This window comes from Solea solea, chromosome 17, assembly GCF_958295425.1.
Source record: "Solea solea chromosome 17, fSolSol10.1, whole genome shotgun sequence".
Classification (NCBI taxonomy): domain Eukaryota; kingdom Metazoa; phylum Chordata; class Actinopteri; order Pleuronectiformes; family Soleidae; genus Solea; species Solea solea.
In genome coordinates, this window is record NC_081150.1 from 19,235,522 (window position 1) to 19,251,337 (window position 15,816).

Below are 15,816 nucleotides of genomic sequence, written 5' to 3' on the forward strand. Positions count from 1 at the left end.
TTATTTAAAAAAATGCGACATTATTTCCTTAATTTGGACACTAACAGTAGCTGAGAACAATTAGATTAATCGTCAACTATTTTGATCATCGATTTTAGAGTTCATTCTAATAATTAAAACTAGTTTTTGGATTTTTGTGAATAACACTGAAAAAAATGTTGGACATTTCATGACATTAATACACATTTTCCAACATTTTATGGACCAAACTAATCAACGATTAATTGAGAAAATTATAGACTGATGAAACATTTATTAAAATAATTGATATGAAGCGTCTTATTTTGTGGACAGAAAACCACATGTACAGTAACTATATAAAAGTTATAGATGTACTTTGCTGTGTTGCGTCGGTCGCCTGTCGTGTGAACATAGTGTCGTTCAGAGTAAACCAGTCTACAGTCTAAATACATAAATGAAAAATAGAACAGAGACATGTGCTCTTGTTTTGAGGCAGACGCTGGTGTCTGGTGACCTGATGACTGCAGTCGTGTTTGGGGGTGATAAAGCCGTGGTCACCGTCATCTTCACTGCTCGTCAAACTGAAAATATCAAAAAATGTGTGGAAATGCTTATTTTTGAAGTGACGGTGATGATGATGGTGACCATTCTTCCTCCTGACACCTGGTTGGCTTAGAGGGAGGGAGGGACGGAGGGAGGAAGGGGTGGGTGGGGCATGAGTCTATCCCTGAAGTAACAACTGCTCCTCTTGGCTGCCACTCAAACAGAAAACCCCACCCCCTCTCTCTCTGTACAGCCTCTTCTTCTTCATGTGGCTGCTCTAACATCGTCCTCTGTATTTGTTTTCTCTCTCTGTGTGTGTGTGTGTGTGTGTGTGTGCGTGTGTGTTTGTGTGTTTGTGTGTTTGTGCGAGAACAGAAGCAGAAGAACATCGCAGGAGCGCTCGCCTTCTGGATGGCCAACGCCTCCGAGCTGCTCAACTTCATCAAGCAGGACCGCGACCTGAGTCGCGTCACGCTGGACGCTCAGGACATCCTCGCCCATCTGGTCCAGATGGCCTTCAAGTCAGTCTGAGTGTGGATGGGATGGAGTATCATGGGATTTTAAGGGGGTTTTCTTCCATCAGGGAGTTATTCTGAGGGATTTCAGTTGATTAAAGTGCCTGATCAGCAACGCAAAGCGATGAGAGCTCCCCTAGAGTTACCATGGCCAAACAAAAATTGCATTTCCACATACACATGAATGGGAAATGGTCCCAGCCTGACAGTGTCGTCATCTTTTAACGTAGAGACTTGGTTGAAACTTTAAACGCGTCACAAGACTCGGGACTTTTCTCACCTTAATCAACGGTTTTTAAATAATCGCAGTTGAAGATTTTCAGATTTTATAATGAGTGTGTATTGCACCGCTAGAGCCGCTAGAGGTCCATGAAAATGATCACAAAAATCTCGAAAAACAAACTCTTCTCCTACCCACAATTTCCAACTTACACAGACAATTTCAAATTCAAATTAAAACGTTGCTAAGGTTGTCGTCTAACCCTGTGTGTTGACTCGCATGTTTTTCTTAAAATCGCCTAAAAGCGCAAATAGTTCTGGTCAAACCTCCCGTGTTAAAAAGTTAAAATTGGCAGCAATAAGCTGAATTTTCTTGTATAACTTTAAAATCTCAACATCATGCGTGCACTGACAAGTTATTTAGGGTTATAACAGTGACATATCCATTATTGACTAATCTGTTGATGGACAAACACATTTTTATCTTTGAGTTTCTGTATTAAAAAGATAGATAAACACGAGTTTTACCTGTTTTGTTTTTTTTAACGGATGTATGTATATTATTTTTAACGTGTTCTCATGTTTGCTTGCAGGTACCTGGTTCACTGTCTCCAGGGCGACCTGAATAATTATATGCCGGCTTTCCTGGACGACCCAGAGGAGCATAATCCACAAAGACCCAAGATAGGTAATTCAAAAAATAACAATTGACAGTTTCAGGAGTTGTCGTCCTCTGAAACAAGAATTTACACAAATTTTCAATCACAATCCTCAACTTTGACCAAATCAGTCTGTCCCTAAATAAACACACACTTATTTTCTGAGCTTGTGAAACAGTAAATAGACTCTGAGACATTTGTCTTGGCTTTCCCAGAGGACGTCCTCCACACCCTGACGGGCGCGATGTCGCTGCTGCGGCGGTGTCGCGTCAACGCCGCCCTGACCATCCAGCTCTTCTCGCAGCTCTTCCACTTCATCAACATGTGGCTGTTCAACAAGCTGGTGAAGGACAAGGACTCGGGCCTCTGCTGCCACTACTGGGGCGCCATCCTGCGGCAGCAGCTGAGCCACATCGAGGCGTGGGCCGAGAAGCAGGGGCTGGAGCTCGCCGCCGACTGCCACCTCAGCCGAATCGTACAGGTAACGCTGAGCTGTGGAGTTAGTTTTAGTAATCCGTTTTGTAGTTGACCTAACAACACAAGTCATCACCAGAAACTTTGAGGACCCGAGGGAGAAATTAATATTCAGTTTTACCAGTGCCACCTTTGTTGTTAGCTGGAAACACACTGCCCTCTAGTGGAATTATCACTTAATAACCACCAAGTATGTGGACAGTGTCTGTCAGTGGGTACACAAGGAAAAAAACTAACAAATACATAAAGCAAGTGGATAAAATTAGACTTTTTCTTCGCTTTGTGAAGCGTTCACTCTCCTGCACCAAAGCCCATACAGAAAATCAGCGTTTTTACACGACAGGAGAAGGGAGTTGTCCATCGACTGCTGACTCTTTTAGTAAGTTCTAACGTGGTATTTGGTGACTTTTGTGTTTGAAATCCTTAATTTGGATATTCCTACGTGACACAAACTTAGTAAACGAGGCAGCAGTAGACCAGCTGCTCCTGTCTCCCTGCAAGGTTAAAACGTCTATTTTCTCTATGGGCTTTGGTGTGGGAGAGTGGCGCAGTAATCCTATAGTGATTGTACTTGAAGATTGGGGTTCAGGTGAGAGAACTGTACAATATCACCTACAAACGTGGAACATATCATATGATTGTCTTTGATGTGTCTCCATGTGTGTCTTCCAGGCCACCACGCTGCTGACCATGGACAAGTACTCCATGCAGGATGTGCAGAACATCCACAACACGTGCTTCAAGCTCAACTCTCTGCAGCTCCACGCCCTCATGACCAACTACCACTGTGCTCCAGACGAGCCTTACATCCCACCCGTGAGTCACACACACACAGATGTTTATGTGACACTGTTTCTAAAGTGTAACCAGGACATCAGACTGAAGCATCACTGTGGATGTAAAGACCTGTGTGTGTTTGTGTTTGTGTGTGTGTTTGTGTAGGAGCTGATCGATCACGTGGTGGCCGTAGCAGAAAACACAGCAGATGAGCTGGCGAGGAGCGATGGGAGAGAGGTGCAGCTGGAGGAGGATCCGGACCTCCAGCTGCCCTTCCTCCTCCCCGAGGACGGCTACTCGTGCGACGTGGTGCGCAGTCTCCCCAACGGCCTGCAGGACTTCCTGGACCCCCTGCTGCAGAGAGGTGAGATCACAGAGTCATGAAAACACACTCTAGTTAGTGTTGATCAAGTTTATGAAAAGAACAAAAGTACAGTTTGATCTCATAGTGTTGCTCTTATGCAGGAGTAACTGTCGTACTGCACAGTTCACTCTTCTTCCTCCTCCTCTGTGAGTTTAACAGCAGCTTACATCCATGATTGTTGCATCGCTGCCACCTTCAGTTTCACCCTCTTCTCATCCTCTCGTCTCCTCAGTCTCATCCTCTCGTCTCCTCAGTCTCATCCTCTTTCTCTTGCCTCCTCTGTCTCATCCTGTCATTTCGTCAGTCTCATTCTCTCCTCGTTCTCATCCTCTCGTCTCCTCAGTCTCATCCTCTCATCATCTTGTCTCCTCTGTCTCATCCTTTTCTTCCTTTTTAATAGCAGAATCCAGAAAGTTGGTTACTTCATTGATGTTATTTCATTGGGGAAAAAGGTGCAGCGGTCGTTCTTCTTCACACACAGACACAAACACGTGACTGTGTGTGTTTTCTGTTACCAGGTTTCTGTCGGTTGACGCCACATCCTCGCTCCCCCGGTACCTGGACCGTGCACTTTGAAGGAGCCGACTGTGACAGCCACTTCTCTGCGGTTGACAACTCTGAGATGGTAGGACACACACACACACACACACACACACACACACACACACAGTGTGCAGGTTTCATAACGCTGACTCAGAAGAACTCAGAGTAGATGTGACGGCTGTGAAGACACAAACTGACTTTAGAACACAAACCAAATCTGACTCTCTATCCTGCGTTGGTTTGAGTTAAAACTTGGTTAAAATAAAATATTGACGCTTTAAATTAAATAAGATTTTATAAGTAACCTCAACCATAAAGCAGAAGTAAAGTAAAATATCCATGTACATGTACGTCGTGAGCTCACATGGATCCCATCAGCTTCAGCGTCAGCGTCACGTAAACTCCCCGTTCATTTTTTCAAGGATTCACATGTAAATTAAAGGCGATTTAAGGGGATTTAAGGGGACTTAAGGGAAGAGTGGGTGAGTGTTGTGGAAGAGTCTTGAAGAGAAAATGAAAAAAGGTAAGTTTGAGACTAAAAAAGGTAAAATTCCTGAGCAGAAACGCAGCTGTTGCACCGACTGACATACTTTGACTATTTATAGAGAAACAGTTAAGCTGCTGTGTGTCTCTCTGTGTGTGTGTGTGTCTGTGTGTGCGTGTGTGTCTGTGGGTGTCTGCCTTTTACACTGAAAAGCTGTCAAGTTTTGAGACAAAAGCTGATTTCTGGGGTCAGTGGTTAAGTGTGTAACGTAAGGATGAAGAGTTCATGTGAAGTCCCTTAAGTGACCAATTACACTGTGTGTGTGTGTGTGTGTGGTCTCCTTGTTGGAAGGCGGTGATTACAGTGACTTCAGCAGGGGCAATTTACTCTTCATAACAACCTTCACAGATGCACTTCACACACACACACACACACTTGTTTCTATATCTTAATGAGGACACATAATGCATTCCCGAGCCCAGTCGAGTCCAGAGTCCAGCCCTCGGTCAGATTCTGTCCCGCAGCTTTGGTTTTATAATGTATTATTTATGTCCAGGGACGGACTGGGACACAAAACCGGCCCCCGGTCACGTGTCGTCCCCCTTGAGTCGCTTTGAAACCATAGTCCCGGGTGACTAATCCGTCCTGGTCTTTAGCCCCGAGGACCAGGTTTCAGTAAAAAACGATGTCCAGGCAAACTCGGTTTTTGGGTTGAATTCCCTTTCTTTGTTTATTGTCCATTTGTGTCAAGATAGATAAACTGGTGATGTTTAGTTATTTGTAAACTTGTCGTCGCACCAGGACGTACGTGTATTACATGTTATCATGTCTGACTCGGGATGTGAAAGAAAGGCAGAATTCTTTCTTGTCTTCACTCCCGTGTGACTTAGATTTGTTGACATTGCCATTTAAAAAATGATAATTGTGAAAAAGAAAGGAAGGTAATTATAAAACAGTGCATTTATACCTAACTTTTACTGTCAAACTGTTAGTGGAAATCTTCTCATTATCAAATCTGGCCCTCCTTAAAAAAAACAAAACATGTTTGGACACTGCTACCATAGCCCCTTACCTTAACCACCACAACTAAGTGCCTTACCTTAACCCTTAACCTTAACCCACTCCTAACCCCTAAAACTAAGTCTTAACCCAGAAAAAGCTCTTTAAAGTCAAAATGTCCTCACAAAGCTATGTTTTTATGTTTTGTGGGACCTTTCAAAGACATGAATACAAGCGCACACACACACACACAAACTTGTTTTAATGCGTTCCATAGCTCCTTACCTTAACCCTTAAACCCAATTCTAGCCCTAAAACTTAGTCTCAACCCTGACCTCACAATTATGTAAATACAAGCACGCACACACACACACACACACACTGCTGCTTCCTCTGTAATTGGTCTGTTTATTCCTTCACTGTTTCATGACTGTAGTCTCGACATGATGCAGGCGCCTCTCACACACACACACACACACACACACACACACACACAGTGTGTGTTGAGGCAGACGGAGGCCGGTGGAGTTAGGAGGAGGAGGAGGAGTTGAGACTAAACTGGTTTAAGGCCTTTCAACCACTTGAACACAGTCAATGTGATATAGTTTGTGTTTATATACAGTGTGAAAGGCTCTTCATGTGAAATATATGATATATATGATATAGACTTAAACTGTTTAGCTATTAACAATATTTATCGTCTTCTATGCTTTGTTTTTAGAGTCATCTAAAACACTCCATGAAGACAAACTTGATCTATTTCTTCTTCATGAGTACAGGAGCATATACAAATATGTGTCTATGTCTACATATCATTTAAACAATAGAAATAATCCAGAACAATAAGAAAAGTGACACATTAAATGAATTGGATAATAATAGTGTATGTGTGCTGTGTGACGAGGGCAGGATTGGCTCTGTTAGCCACATATCTGTCGCATTTATACCGATATCTCTTGTGTTTCTTGTCCAAACGACGTCAAAGTCTGGATTATACGCACTGGTGAGCTCAGTAAGTCGGCTGCCTAAATTTGAAGTCTGTCGAGTGAACCGCTGGACATTTATGGGATATAGATTTTCTCCTCTTCTGCCTTAATGTGGTTCAGAATTCTGTTCTGTACTTTTAAGAAAAACAACCACAACTCGTACATGAATGTTGTGACTTCTCTTAACATTCATAGTAACCATGGTGACGAAAGGTGCAAATACCCCTCCCACCCCCAGAATGATGATCAGAACCCAGCTTTCTTTAGATTCACGGTTAAAAGTGAACGTGCACTAAGAAACAGGCACTTTTTAGAGTTTTTCCTGGTATTAAAATGACTGAAACATCACTAAATATGTTCTCAGTGTGTGCGGGATTCTTCTCTTCTCCTTTTTTACGACTACGTCTCCCTCTGATGTTTGAGACTCAACAGCTGAGAAAACACACGCTGGAGAAGTGTCTAAATCTTTAGGTCGACGTGTAAGTCAAGTAGAATTTGTGGCTGCAGGCAGAAACCTGGACCGGTTTTATGATGGAAGACCACATATACTGTAAGCTGCAGAGAGCTTTAAACTGGAGTCTGCTCCTCCTACTCCTCCCGTGATTTAACTTAGTGCTTTGAGCTCCTCCACTCCTCACAGCGTGATGTATAGAATGTTCAACACAGAGACGATGCTCACGTTCATGAGGAGCGTTCAACTTCTTCTTCTACTCTTCCTGCTGCTACCTGTACTTCTTCTCCTCCTCCTTCTTTTACTTCTAATTTTACTCCTTCTACTTCTTGTAATACTATTTCTACTTCGTCTTGTATGTCTACTTCTCTTCCGTCTTCTACTACGACTTTAACTCCTTCTACTTCTTCTCCTTCTTCTACTCCTTCTAGTCCACAGGTGGACGTTCTTCATCATCTTCTTCCTCATTAGGAGACGTTCTGTGTTCTTTCTTTAAATCTGTATTTAAACTCTGACACTCTGAAATCCAAACGTCCACATGTGATCATCGTATCTCTCCTGTTCCTTCACGATTCAGAAGGAACACGTAAAGATAAAGAAATAAAGAATCGTGTTTGTCGTTGTAAGTCAGTGCAGAGTCGAGCCGCTGCAGTCACATGATCAGTGCGGTCGTGTTGTGTTCCATGTTTTCTTGTTTTGTTGTTGTAGCAGTCGTTGTCATGTGGTTGTTGTCGCTGTTGTTCGGTTCTGGGTGTTCCTACTCTCTCTCTCTCTGTGTGTGTGTGTGTGTGTGTGTGTGTGTGTGTGTGTGTGTGTGTGTGTGTGTGTGTGTGTGTGTGTGTGTGTGTGTGTGTGTGTGTGTGTGTGTGTGTGTGTGTGTGTGTGTGTGTGTGTGTGTGTGTGTGTGTGTGTGTGTGTGTGTGTGTGTGTGTGTGTGTGTGTGTGTGTGTGTGTGTGTGTGTGTGTGTGTGTGTGTGTGTGTGTGTGTGTGTGTGTGTGTGTGTGTGTACAGTAACACACACACAGATGTGCTTCTGTCAGTGTGTGACATCAGCTCAGTTATTTCAGAGAATATTCGTTTGTGAGAAGTTTCTTTTCTCCAGTTTGTGGGAAACCTCTTTCTCTTTTTCTTTGTCTCTTTCTCTCTCTCCTCCCAGTCACGCTGCCCTTCTGTGTGTGTGTGTGTGTGTGTGTGTGTGTGTGTGTGTGTGTATATACTGTACGTGTGTGTGTGTGGGTAGCCATGATGTGGTTTTTCATTCTTGACTCGGCTCCAGCAACCACAGGTTCCTCTGTGGTCTCCCCCCTCCTCCCTTCTCCTCCATCCATCCATCCCTCCTTCATTCCATCCCTCCCTGTTCTCACCCCTCCCTCTTTTCACTCCACGCGCTCTCATTGTCAGAGGGAACTCGCCAGACGACGGTCACCGCGTTTCCACCCTCCCCTCCCGTCTTCTTCACGCCGTTGTCCGTCAAACACACACACACGCACATAAACACACACACACACACAAGGTTTTCATCCTCACTCACTTTGCTTCTCCTGTCCCCCGTCTCTCGTTTCAGCCAATGAGGAAGGAGCCGGAGGTTGTCACGGTAACCCTGAAGAAGCACAACGGCATGGGCCTCAGCATCGTGGCCGCCAAGGTAAGAAGAGTTTGGTGTTTTGCTTTTGTATTTGTGGCCTTTTTTGGGGACATTTTTCCTGCATAAAAACACCTCGTCAGGACCAGTAGTCGTCATGGAGACGGGAACACCTGGTCCTAATGAGGCAGAACCTCGATTTCTGAGGACCTTGTTAAGTTTAGGGCGAAAATGTGAAATGTGGTTATGGTTAAGTAAGGGATAACGCTTTGTTTTCAATGCAGAGTCTTAAGAAGAATAGTTGTGTGTGTGTGTGTGTGCGTGCGTCCGTGTGACTATGTTTGACAGGAAATCCACAAAAACTTGGCTCTGTTAGACCGAGTGTGTTGGATTTCTGTGTGTGTGCTGTGTTAAAAATAGACGGCTGTCACTGTTGAGTCTGACAGCCGCCCGGAGACTAAACACGATGAGGACGCGGGGCGTCTGGTTTGTTTTATCCGCCGCGGCGAGCTCGCAGGGTGGGCGCCGCACAGTAGATCACCGTTTATTTCTTCACATACACACACACACACACACCCCCCTCATGTGTTCACATCAACACTCTTAACATTCAGGGGTGTCGGTGGAGTCAGGAGTGAGTGAGAGGAAGATAAACTTAGTTTAAGATGGGATCATTCATTCATTCATTCATTCGCTGGTGTCAATCCCAGCTGATTTGGGGTGAAAGGCGGGCGTCACACACCCTTGACCATTCACTCCTTCAGTGTCCATCTCACCTCTGCTTGTTTTTAGACCGTTACAATGTCGTTTACTTATATATTTTTTTTAACATTCCGTATGTTTTTAGGAACACTTGGGGCAAATTATTTGATGAGAAAAGCGTGTAAAATAAGCCCATATGTGTATAAGTGATGTTAAATGTAATAAAATATGTCTTCGTTTTATAACACGTACATGAAATTAAAGCTGAAAAGCAACAAAAACCTGACGTAGATGCAGCATCACCATTTTACTCAATCACAATCTGTTAAAACAGATGAAAGTAAAAACGCTTAAAAAAACATTACTAAAGATATTGTTGTAGATATTGTATATTATTGTTGTTGTTTTTCTGCATTAAATAAATTGGAAAGCATTTTAGCCGATTGTGTAAAATCCTCTAGCAGGTCTGGATGTTTTTCCACTTTGACAAATACATTTTGCTCACAGGTCACATGGTTCTGTCGTGCTGTTATTTAAATGAGCAGATGGACACACTTTTATATTTTCATTGTTTTTTCTCTCAGTACAAAACATGACGTTTGTTCCTCTTTCGCTGGAGTGGAATCAGTTTTTCTGCTGATGCTTTTAGGAGCTTTTTTTCTGTCATAAACACTGACTTTGTCAGGACCAGTAGTCGTCATGGAGACCAGAAACCTGGTCCTAATGAGGCAGAAGCTCATTGTCGGACATCCTGGGGAGTGTGTGTGTTTATAGGTTGCATCTTCAGGCTTTGTCTCTGACTCAAAGTCATGATTCATTTTACATCGCATATTTAAAAAAAGTTTCTTTTCTTTCATTTTTGGTCATAAAAACGAGCCAAGCGAAACTTTGAGTACTCGTTTGCTCAGGTGTGTTTATAAAGTTGATGGAAAGTAAAAGAAAAATTTCATCAGAAATGTGCTGGAAAAAAAGGATATAAGACACTCTATATTACACATACATGTTCTTGTGGCCTCTGTGTGAAAAAACACTCATCTGTCTATAACGGATATTCATAGTGAAAAGTGCCGGAAAGGATCCAAACTAAAGTACCATGTGCCAGGTGAATTTATCAGTGAAACCACACCCACTGTGAAGGTTTTACTTTTACTTTGTATTATCTGGTTATGGTTGAATGCATTTTGTTCAATCTGTCCAAATGAATGGAAGTCAGTGCTGTTCCTACACACACACACACACACACACACACACACACACAGACACAGCACTGACTTCTGTTCAAACAGTGGGAAGGGAGGAAGGATGTACTGAGGAAACCTTGTTGCTCTGTTTACTTTCAAACTTGTGTAGACGTCGTTTAAGGAGGAGAGCGGGTAGTAACGCACACGTGTGTGTGTGTGTGTAACTGTGTGTGCGTGCGTGGGATGGGTGAAGGCAGGTAGAGGATTTTGTCAAACAGCTGGTTGAATTCTGGAGATCTGGCCCGAGCTCTGTCTTGTTATATAACTCTGTGTGTGAGCTGTTTATGGGTGTGTGTCTGTGTGTCTGTGTGTGTGTGTGTGTGTGTGTGTGTGTGTGTGGTATTTGCTTGGTGGAGCTTCAGTAGTAGCAGCAGCAGCAGCAGCAGTGCTGCTCCACCTCAGAGCGAGCCGCCGGTGTCTCTGCCGTCACAAACTCTGGATTATCGGGAGTGCGTGGAGGAATTTTACTCCACTTTGGGAACATTGAAGGAAACTTACTGCCACTTTTACTGGAACTTACACAGCTCTCTTTCAACTCACAAACCACTCTTTAAAAATGAACTTGACTGTTTTTTCCACCCTTAAAAGAGTTGGAACACTGATGTTGAGCTGAATGGATCGCGGCCGGCCCGTGCTGCTGTAAACTCTGTGGACTTGTTGCTGCATGTCGACAGGTTGAATCTCGCCGTCTGTCTGGGATAAAAGCGTCTGTGTGTGTGTGTGTGTGTGTGTGTAGGTGTGTGTGTGTCCCGGTCTGAAGTGAAGTGGTCTGGACTGTAACGAGCTGCTGCAGCATGTGGTTTTCTGTGGTGGGCAGGAGAGACCAGGTAACTGTGCTTTTACCTCCGCTTTACGGCTCAATACTTTGGATTAAAATATCAGAAAGTCATGTTTCCAACATATTGAAATTGTGACTTTTTAAGTCGAGCCTCAGCTCAGTGTTTGCTTTTGTTAGATTTAAAACAAGACACAGTATGATAGCACATGAGATTATCAAAAATATCCAAAAATTATACTTTCATTTAAGGATGAGACGTGTGTATTGTCTTATGTAAATCAGCACAGATCATAGAGCAATGGAAAATAAAACTTGGATGAACTTTAAACTAAACAACCTATTGTCCAGTTTATTAAATCTATGTATGAATGAGGTAAACTTTTAAAAACAAGCTCAGTCAAACAAAGAGCCGCACAAACTATACTAACTGAAACTATACGCAGAGATAAATAATAAAAACTGTTACATAAGTATAAAATACTTATTGTTTAGAAAATAAAATTATCTATGCCTGGATATTAAAGAACAAAAAATAAATAAAAATCTACACTACAACAATAGAACACAAATATTTTCAAACGTCACAATAAACGTCGGAAAATTGGATGGATGTTAATCCAGGAGAGCTAATCTGCTTTCACTTGAGACGGAGACGGGCATTTCCAGCAAGAATGCTGTTCCGATATTCAGTGGTATTTTCCGTTGAATATTCAAACAATAACGAGATGCGTTCAAGAAACACTGTAAATATGGTAATAGATGCACCACAAATTAGGTGGACACTGGGGTAAAAAAAAAGTTTTTATAAACATATTATTCTACATAACTTATGTTTACTGAACAGCCTTTCAACACCGTGTGTGTGCGTGTTTTGTCACACACATCGGATTATGTGAATATGTAATTCAATGTTAACTTTAATACATTTATACATAATATAAAAACCATCCAATCCAACTTTATTTATAAAGCACTAAAATACTATAGACAGTATTTTATTCAACATAACCTAATGTATTATGTTAATTATAATCACAGTAGTGTTTGATGTTTATGCCAATAGTGGTAACAAAACAACACACACAGACGCTGTGTTTACTTGGAGAGGAGGTCATGGCCCCCGGGCCACGAGTTTGAAGCCTCTGCTTTATTCAGAAGCTCTTGCAAAAAGGAACATGTGGGTCATACATGGAGTGTGTGTGTCATAGTAGAGCAGTGTGTGTGTGTGTGTGTGTGTGTGTGTGTGTGTGTGTGTGTGTGATGAACTTCTGCTCTGTCACTGTTTGCTGTTTGTTTTCAGGGACGTTCTGCTAATGTTTAAACTTAGACACACAGATAGTAGAAGTTTGGGCATCGTGTTTTTTCACCTTTCAGTCTATAGGTATAAAATAGCTTAAAGTCATACTTGAGTTAAAGTATCTTACCAAAAAACAGGACATATTACTTCAGTAAAAGTCTTAAAAGTAACGAGTTTGGATTGAGCCATGGTGGCTCAGTGGTAGGACAAGTTGTCTTTCAACTGGAAGGTTGTGGGTTAAATTCCTGGCTCTGCTCGTCTACATGTGTCCTTGAGCAAAGACACTTAACCCCATGTTGCAGCGTGTGAATGGGTGAAAACTGTAGTGTAAAGCAGCTATTTATCCTTATAAAACAAACTGACCAGCTTCAGGTCCTGGGTAAGGTAAATATCGTCCTAGGTAAGGTAAATATCGTCCTAGATAAGGTCGATATCGTCTAGGTATGGTAACTATCGTCCTAGGTAAGGTAGATATCGTCCTAGGTAATGTAACTATCGTCCTAGGTAAGGCAGATATCGTCTAGGTAAGGTAAATATCGTTCTAGGTAAGGTAGATATCGTCCTAGGTAAGGTAGATATCGTCCTAGGTAAGGTAGATACCGTCCTAGGTAAGGTAGATACCGTCCTAGGTAAGGTAGATATCGTCTAAGTAAGGTAACTATCGTCCTAGGTAAGGTAGATATCGTCCTAGGTAAGGTAAATATCGTAATAGGTTAGGTAACTATCGTCCTAGGTAAGGTAGATATCGTCCTAAGTAAGATAACTATCGTCCTAGGTAAGGTAGATATCGTACTTGTCTAAGGTCGATATCGTCCTAGGTAAGGTAGATATCGTCCTAGATAAGGTAGATATCGTCCTAGGTAAGGTAGATATCGTCCTAGGTAAGGTAAATATCGTCCTAGGTAAGGTAAATATCGTACTAGGTAAGGTAACTATCGTCCTAGGTAAGGTAGATATCGTCCTTGTCTGAGGTAGATATCGTCCTTGTCTAAGGTAGATATTGTCCTAGCTAAGGTAGATATCCTAGGTAAGGTAGATATCGTCCTTGTCTAAGGTAGATAAGTCCTAGGTAAGGTAGATATCGTCCTAGGTAAGGTAGATATCGTCCTAGGTAAGGTAGATGTCGTCCTAGATAAGGTAACTATCGTCTAGGTAAGGTAGATGTCGTCCTAGGTAAGGTAGATGTCGTCCTAGGTAAGGTAGATGTCGTCCTAGATAAGGTAACTATCGTCTAGGTAAGGTAGATGTCGTCCTAGGTAAGGTAGATGTCGTCCTAGGTAAGGTAGATGTCGTCCAGCTAAGGTAGATATCGTCTAGGTAAGGTAAATATTGACTCAGACACACTCATTCAGTTTTTTTGTCATGTTCTGTTTGTTCTGTGTTCAAAGCAAACAAAGAAAAGCAGCTCTTCTTGTTTGATAAGAATAAAACTTGGAGTTACGTTATCATGAGTGTGACCTCATGTGGTGAGAAAACCTGTTTAAAAATAGAGGCAGCAGCAGTGTAGTTGTTATTTAAACCAGTTTGACAAAGCAAAGAGTTTGAGAAATGTTTATTGTGTTTTTTCCCCCTCTCTGGATTCATATGAATTGTATAGTGCAGGTTTGTGTGTGTGTGTGTGTGTTTGTTTTTGTGGTATTGTGTGTTTCTTTTCCTCCGGACAGCTCGCAGCTGGAGTTGAGGAAACTCTCTGCCTCCCTCCCTCCTCCTCCTCCTCCTTAAACCAAACTCCATTTTAAAATCAGTCACTTTTCTTTTATATCATCTCACTTAATTTAAATTCTGTACAGTCAAAGCTGCAGTGAATAAAACGTACTTTCTCTCGCCTAATTGCGACATTGTGGACATTTCCACTTGAACTAATGTGGATTTCAGCCTTGTATTTGACACATTATTGTACACGTGAACGAGTTAAAGGTCTTGAAATGAAAAATATTGACAATAAATTCCTCAGGTCAGCCTTCTCTGTGTGTGTTTGAAGTATTGATTGTGTTTGAGTTGCTGTAAAAAGAGTCAAACTGGAGGTGAAACAATCGTATGAAAGAGTGCAGCCACTGCGAGCGCTGGGACAATGGGAGGATGTTCCTGCACACACTCACACACACACACACACACACACACACTTACGAGGGTTTTCCTGTAAAGCTGCAGGTCAGGAGGTGTTTACGACGTGAAGAGAAACTTTTGTACATCTTGCCGTTTGCTTGTATCTCTCTCTGTGATGGGCCTGAGATTTTTTTTTGGCAGGTCAGTGTAGGAAAATCAGCGACATGCTTATAAAGGAAATGGATGAACGTGCACTTTATTCCTTTATCCTATGTGACACACACAGGCTTTTGGTTGTTTTCATGTTGGAGGATCCTATTGAAACTCAAGGAATTATTCTACCACTTATTATTATTATTATTATTATTATTATCATTATTATCATTGTTGTTGTTGTTGTTCCTACAAATAAATAAAATTTTTGAGGGCCTGAGCATGCGCAAAACTTTGTGATCGCATCAGACCTGGTGGAAATTTACGTCTGAAAGTGGTTGGGTGAAAAAGCGTGGAAAATTGGAAGTGGGAGGAGCTAATGGAAATGGGGGGAAAAAAACCATTTTATTAGGTAACTCTTCACGTCAACGTTTTTGTTTTCTTCAGTCAGACAGATATCGCAATGTATCGCTTTATGATTGTCTCGCGATATACTGATTATTGCAGAATCGTTGTATCGCGATATTATTGGTATCGTCGACCATGTACCATGTGGTACGCTGTGATTCCCACCCCTACCCTGTTTCCTCTCTCTGTTCACATTATTATTCCAAATAATATATTCTTACCTGTAAAAGCTGGATGTTCACTGTGTACAATGTACGTGTACAAAGTTTAAATCAAATTTATTGTTAATTTGTGGTTCTGACACTTTTTAACATCTCTGTGGTAAAAAAGCATGTTGCTAGCATTAGAAAAGCTCTGTAGCCTCAGTGTGGCTTTAAATCTGGCTTAAAAAAAAAACGTCTGCCACGTGTTTAGACTTCTGTCTCGCGTGTTCTCTTTGGCCAAATTCTGAAAACAAAACAAAGGCTGCACCGCTAACTAGGCTTGGGAAAAACGTAAACATTTATAGAAATATCCGCCAATGTCTGCAAAAAAAACCTGAAGTACAGGCTTCCGTCCTTGAAATGTATTTGTGTTGAAGCGTCTAAGATTACAGATTCCTCACTTAACAAAATAAAACCTCTATGGACCAAA

At 42.0% G+C, this 15,816-nt stretch overlaps 1 protein-coding gene across 32 annotated transcripts in view; it reads left to right on the forward strand.

Annotated features, from left to right (window-relative positions):
- Positions 1 to 15,816, forward strand: part of afdna (afadin, adherens junction formation factor a) — a 104,636-nt gene that overhangs the window by 59,784 nt on the left and 29,036 nt on the right. For all 32 annotated transcript variants that reach the window (XM_058613788.1, XM_058613787.1, XM_058613783.1 and 29 more), the window contains 7 exons: positions 880 to 1,025; positions 1,832 to 1,926; positions 2,113 to 2,378; positions 3,044 to 3,187; positions 3,314 to 3,512; positions 4,031 to 4,137; positions 8,541 to 8,621. In XM_058613788.1, coding sequence (XP_058469771.1) covers positions 880 to 1,025; positions 1,832 to 1,926; positions 2,113 to 2,378; positions 3,044 to 3,187; positions 3,314 to 3,512; positions 4,031 to 4,137; positions 8,541 to 8,621 — 1,038 coding nt within the window. The remainder of the gene's footprint in view (positions 1 to 879; positions 1,026 to 1,831; positions 1,927 to 2,112; positions 2,379 to 3,043; positions 3,188 to 3,313; positions 3,513 to 4,030; positions 4,138 to 8,540; positions 8,622 to 15,816) is intronic.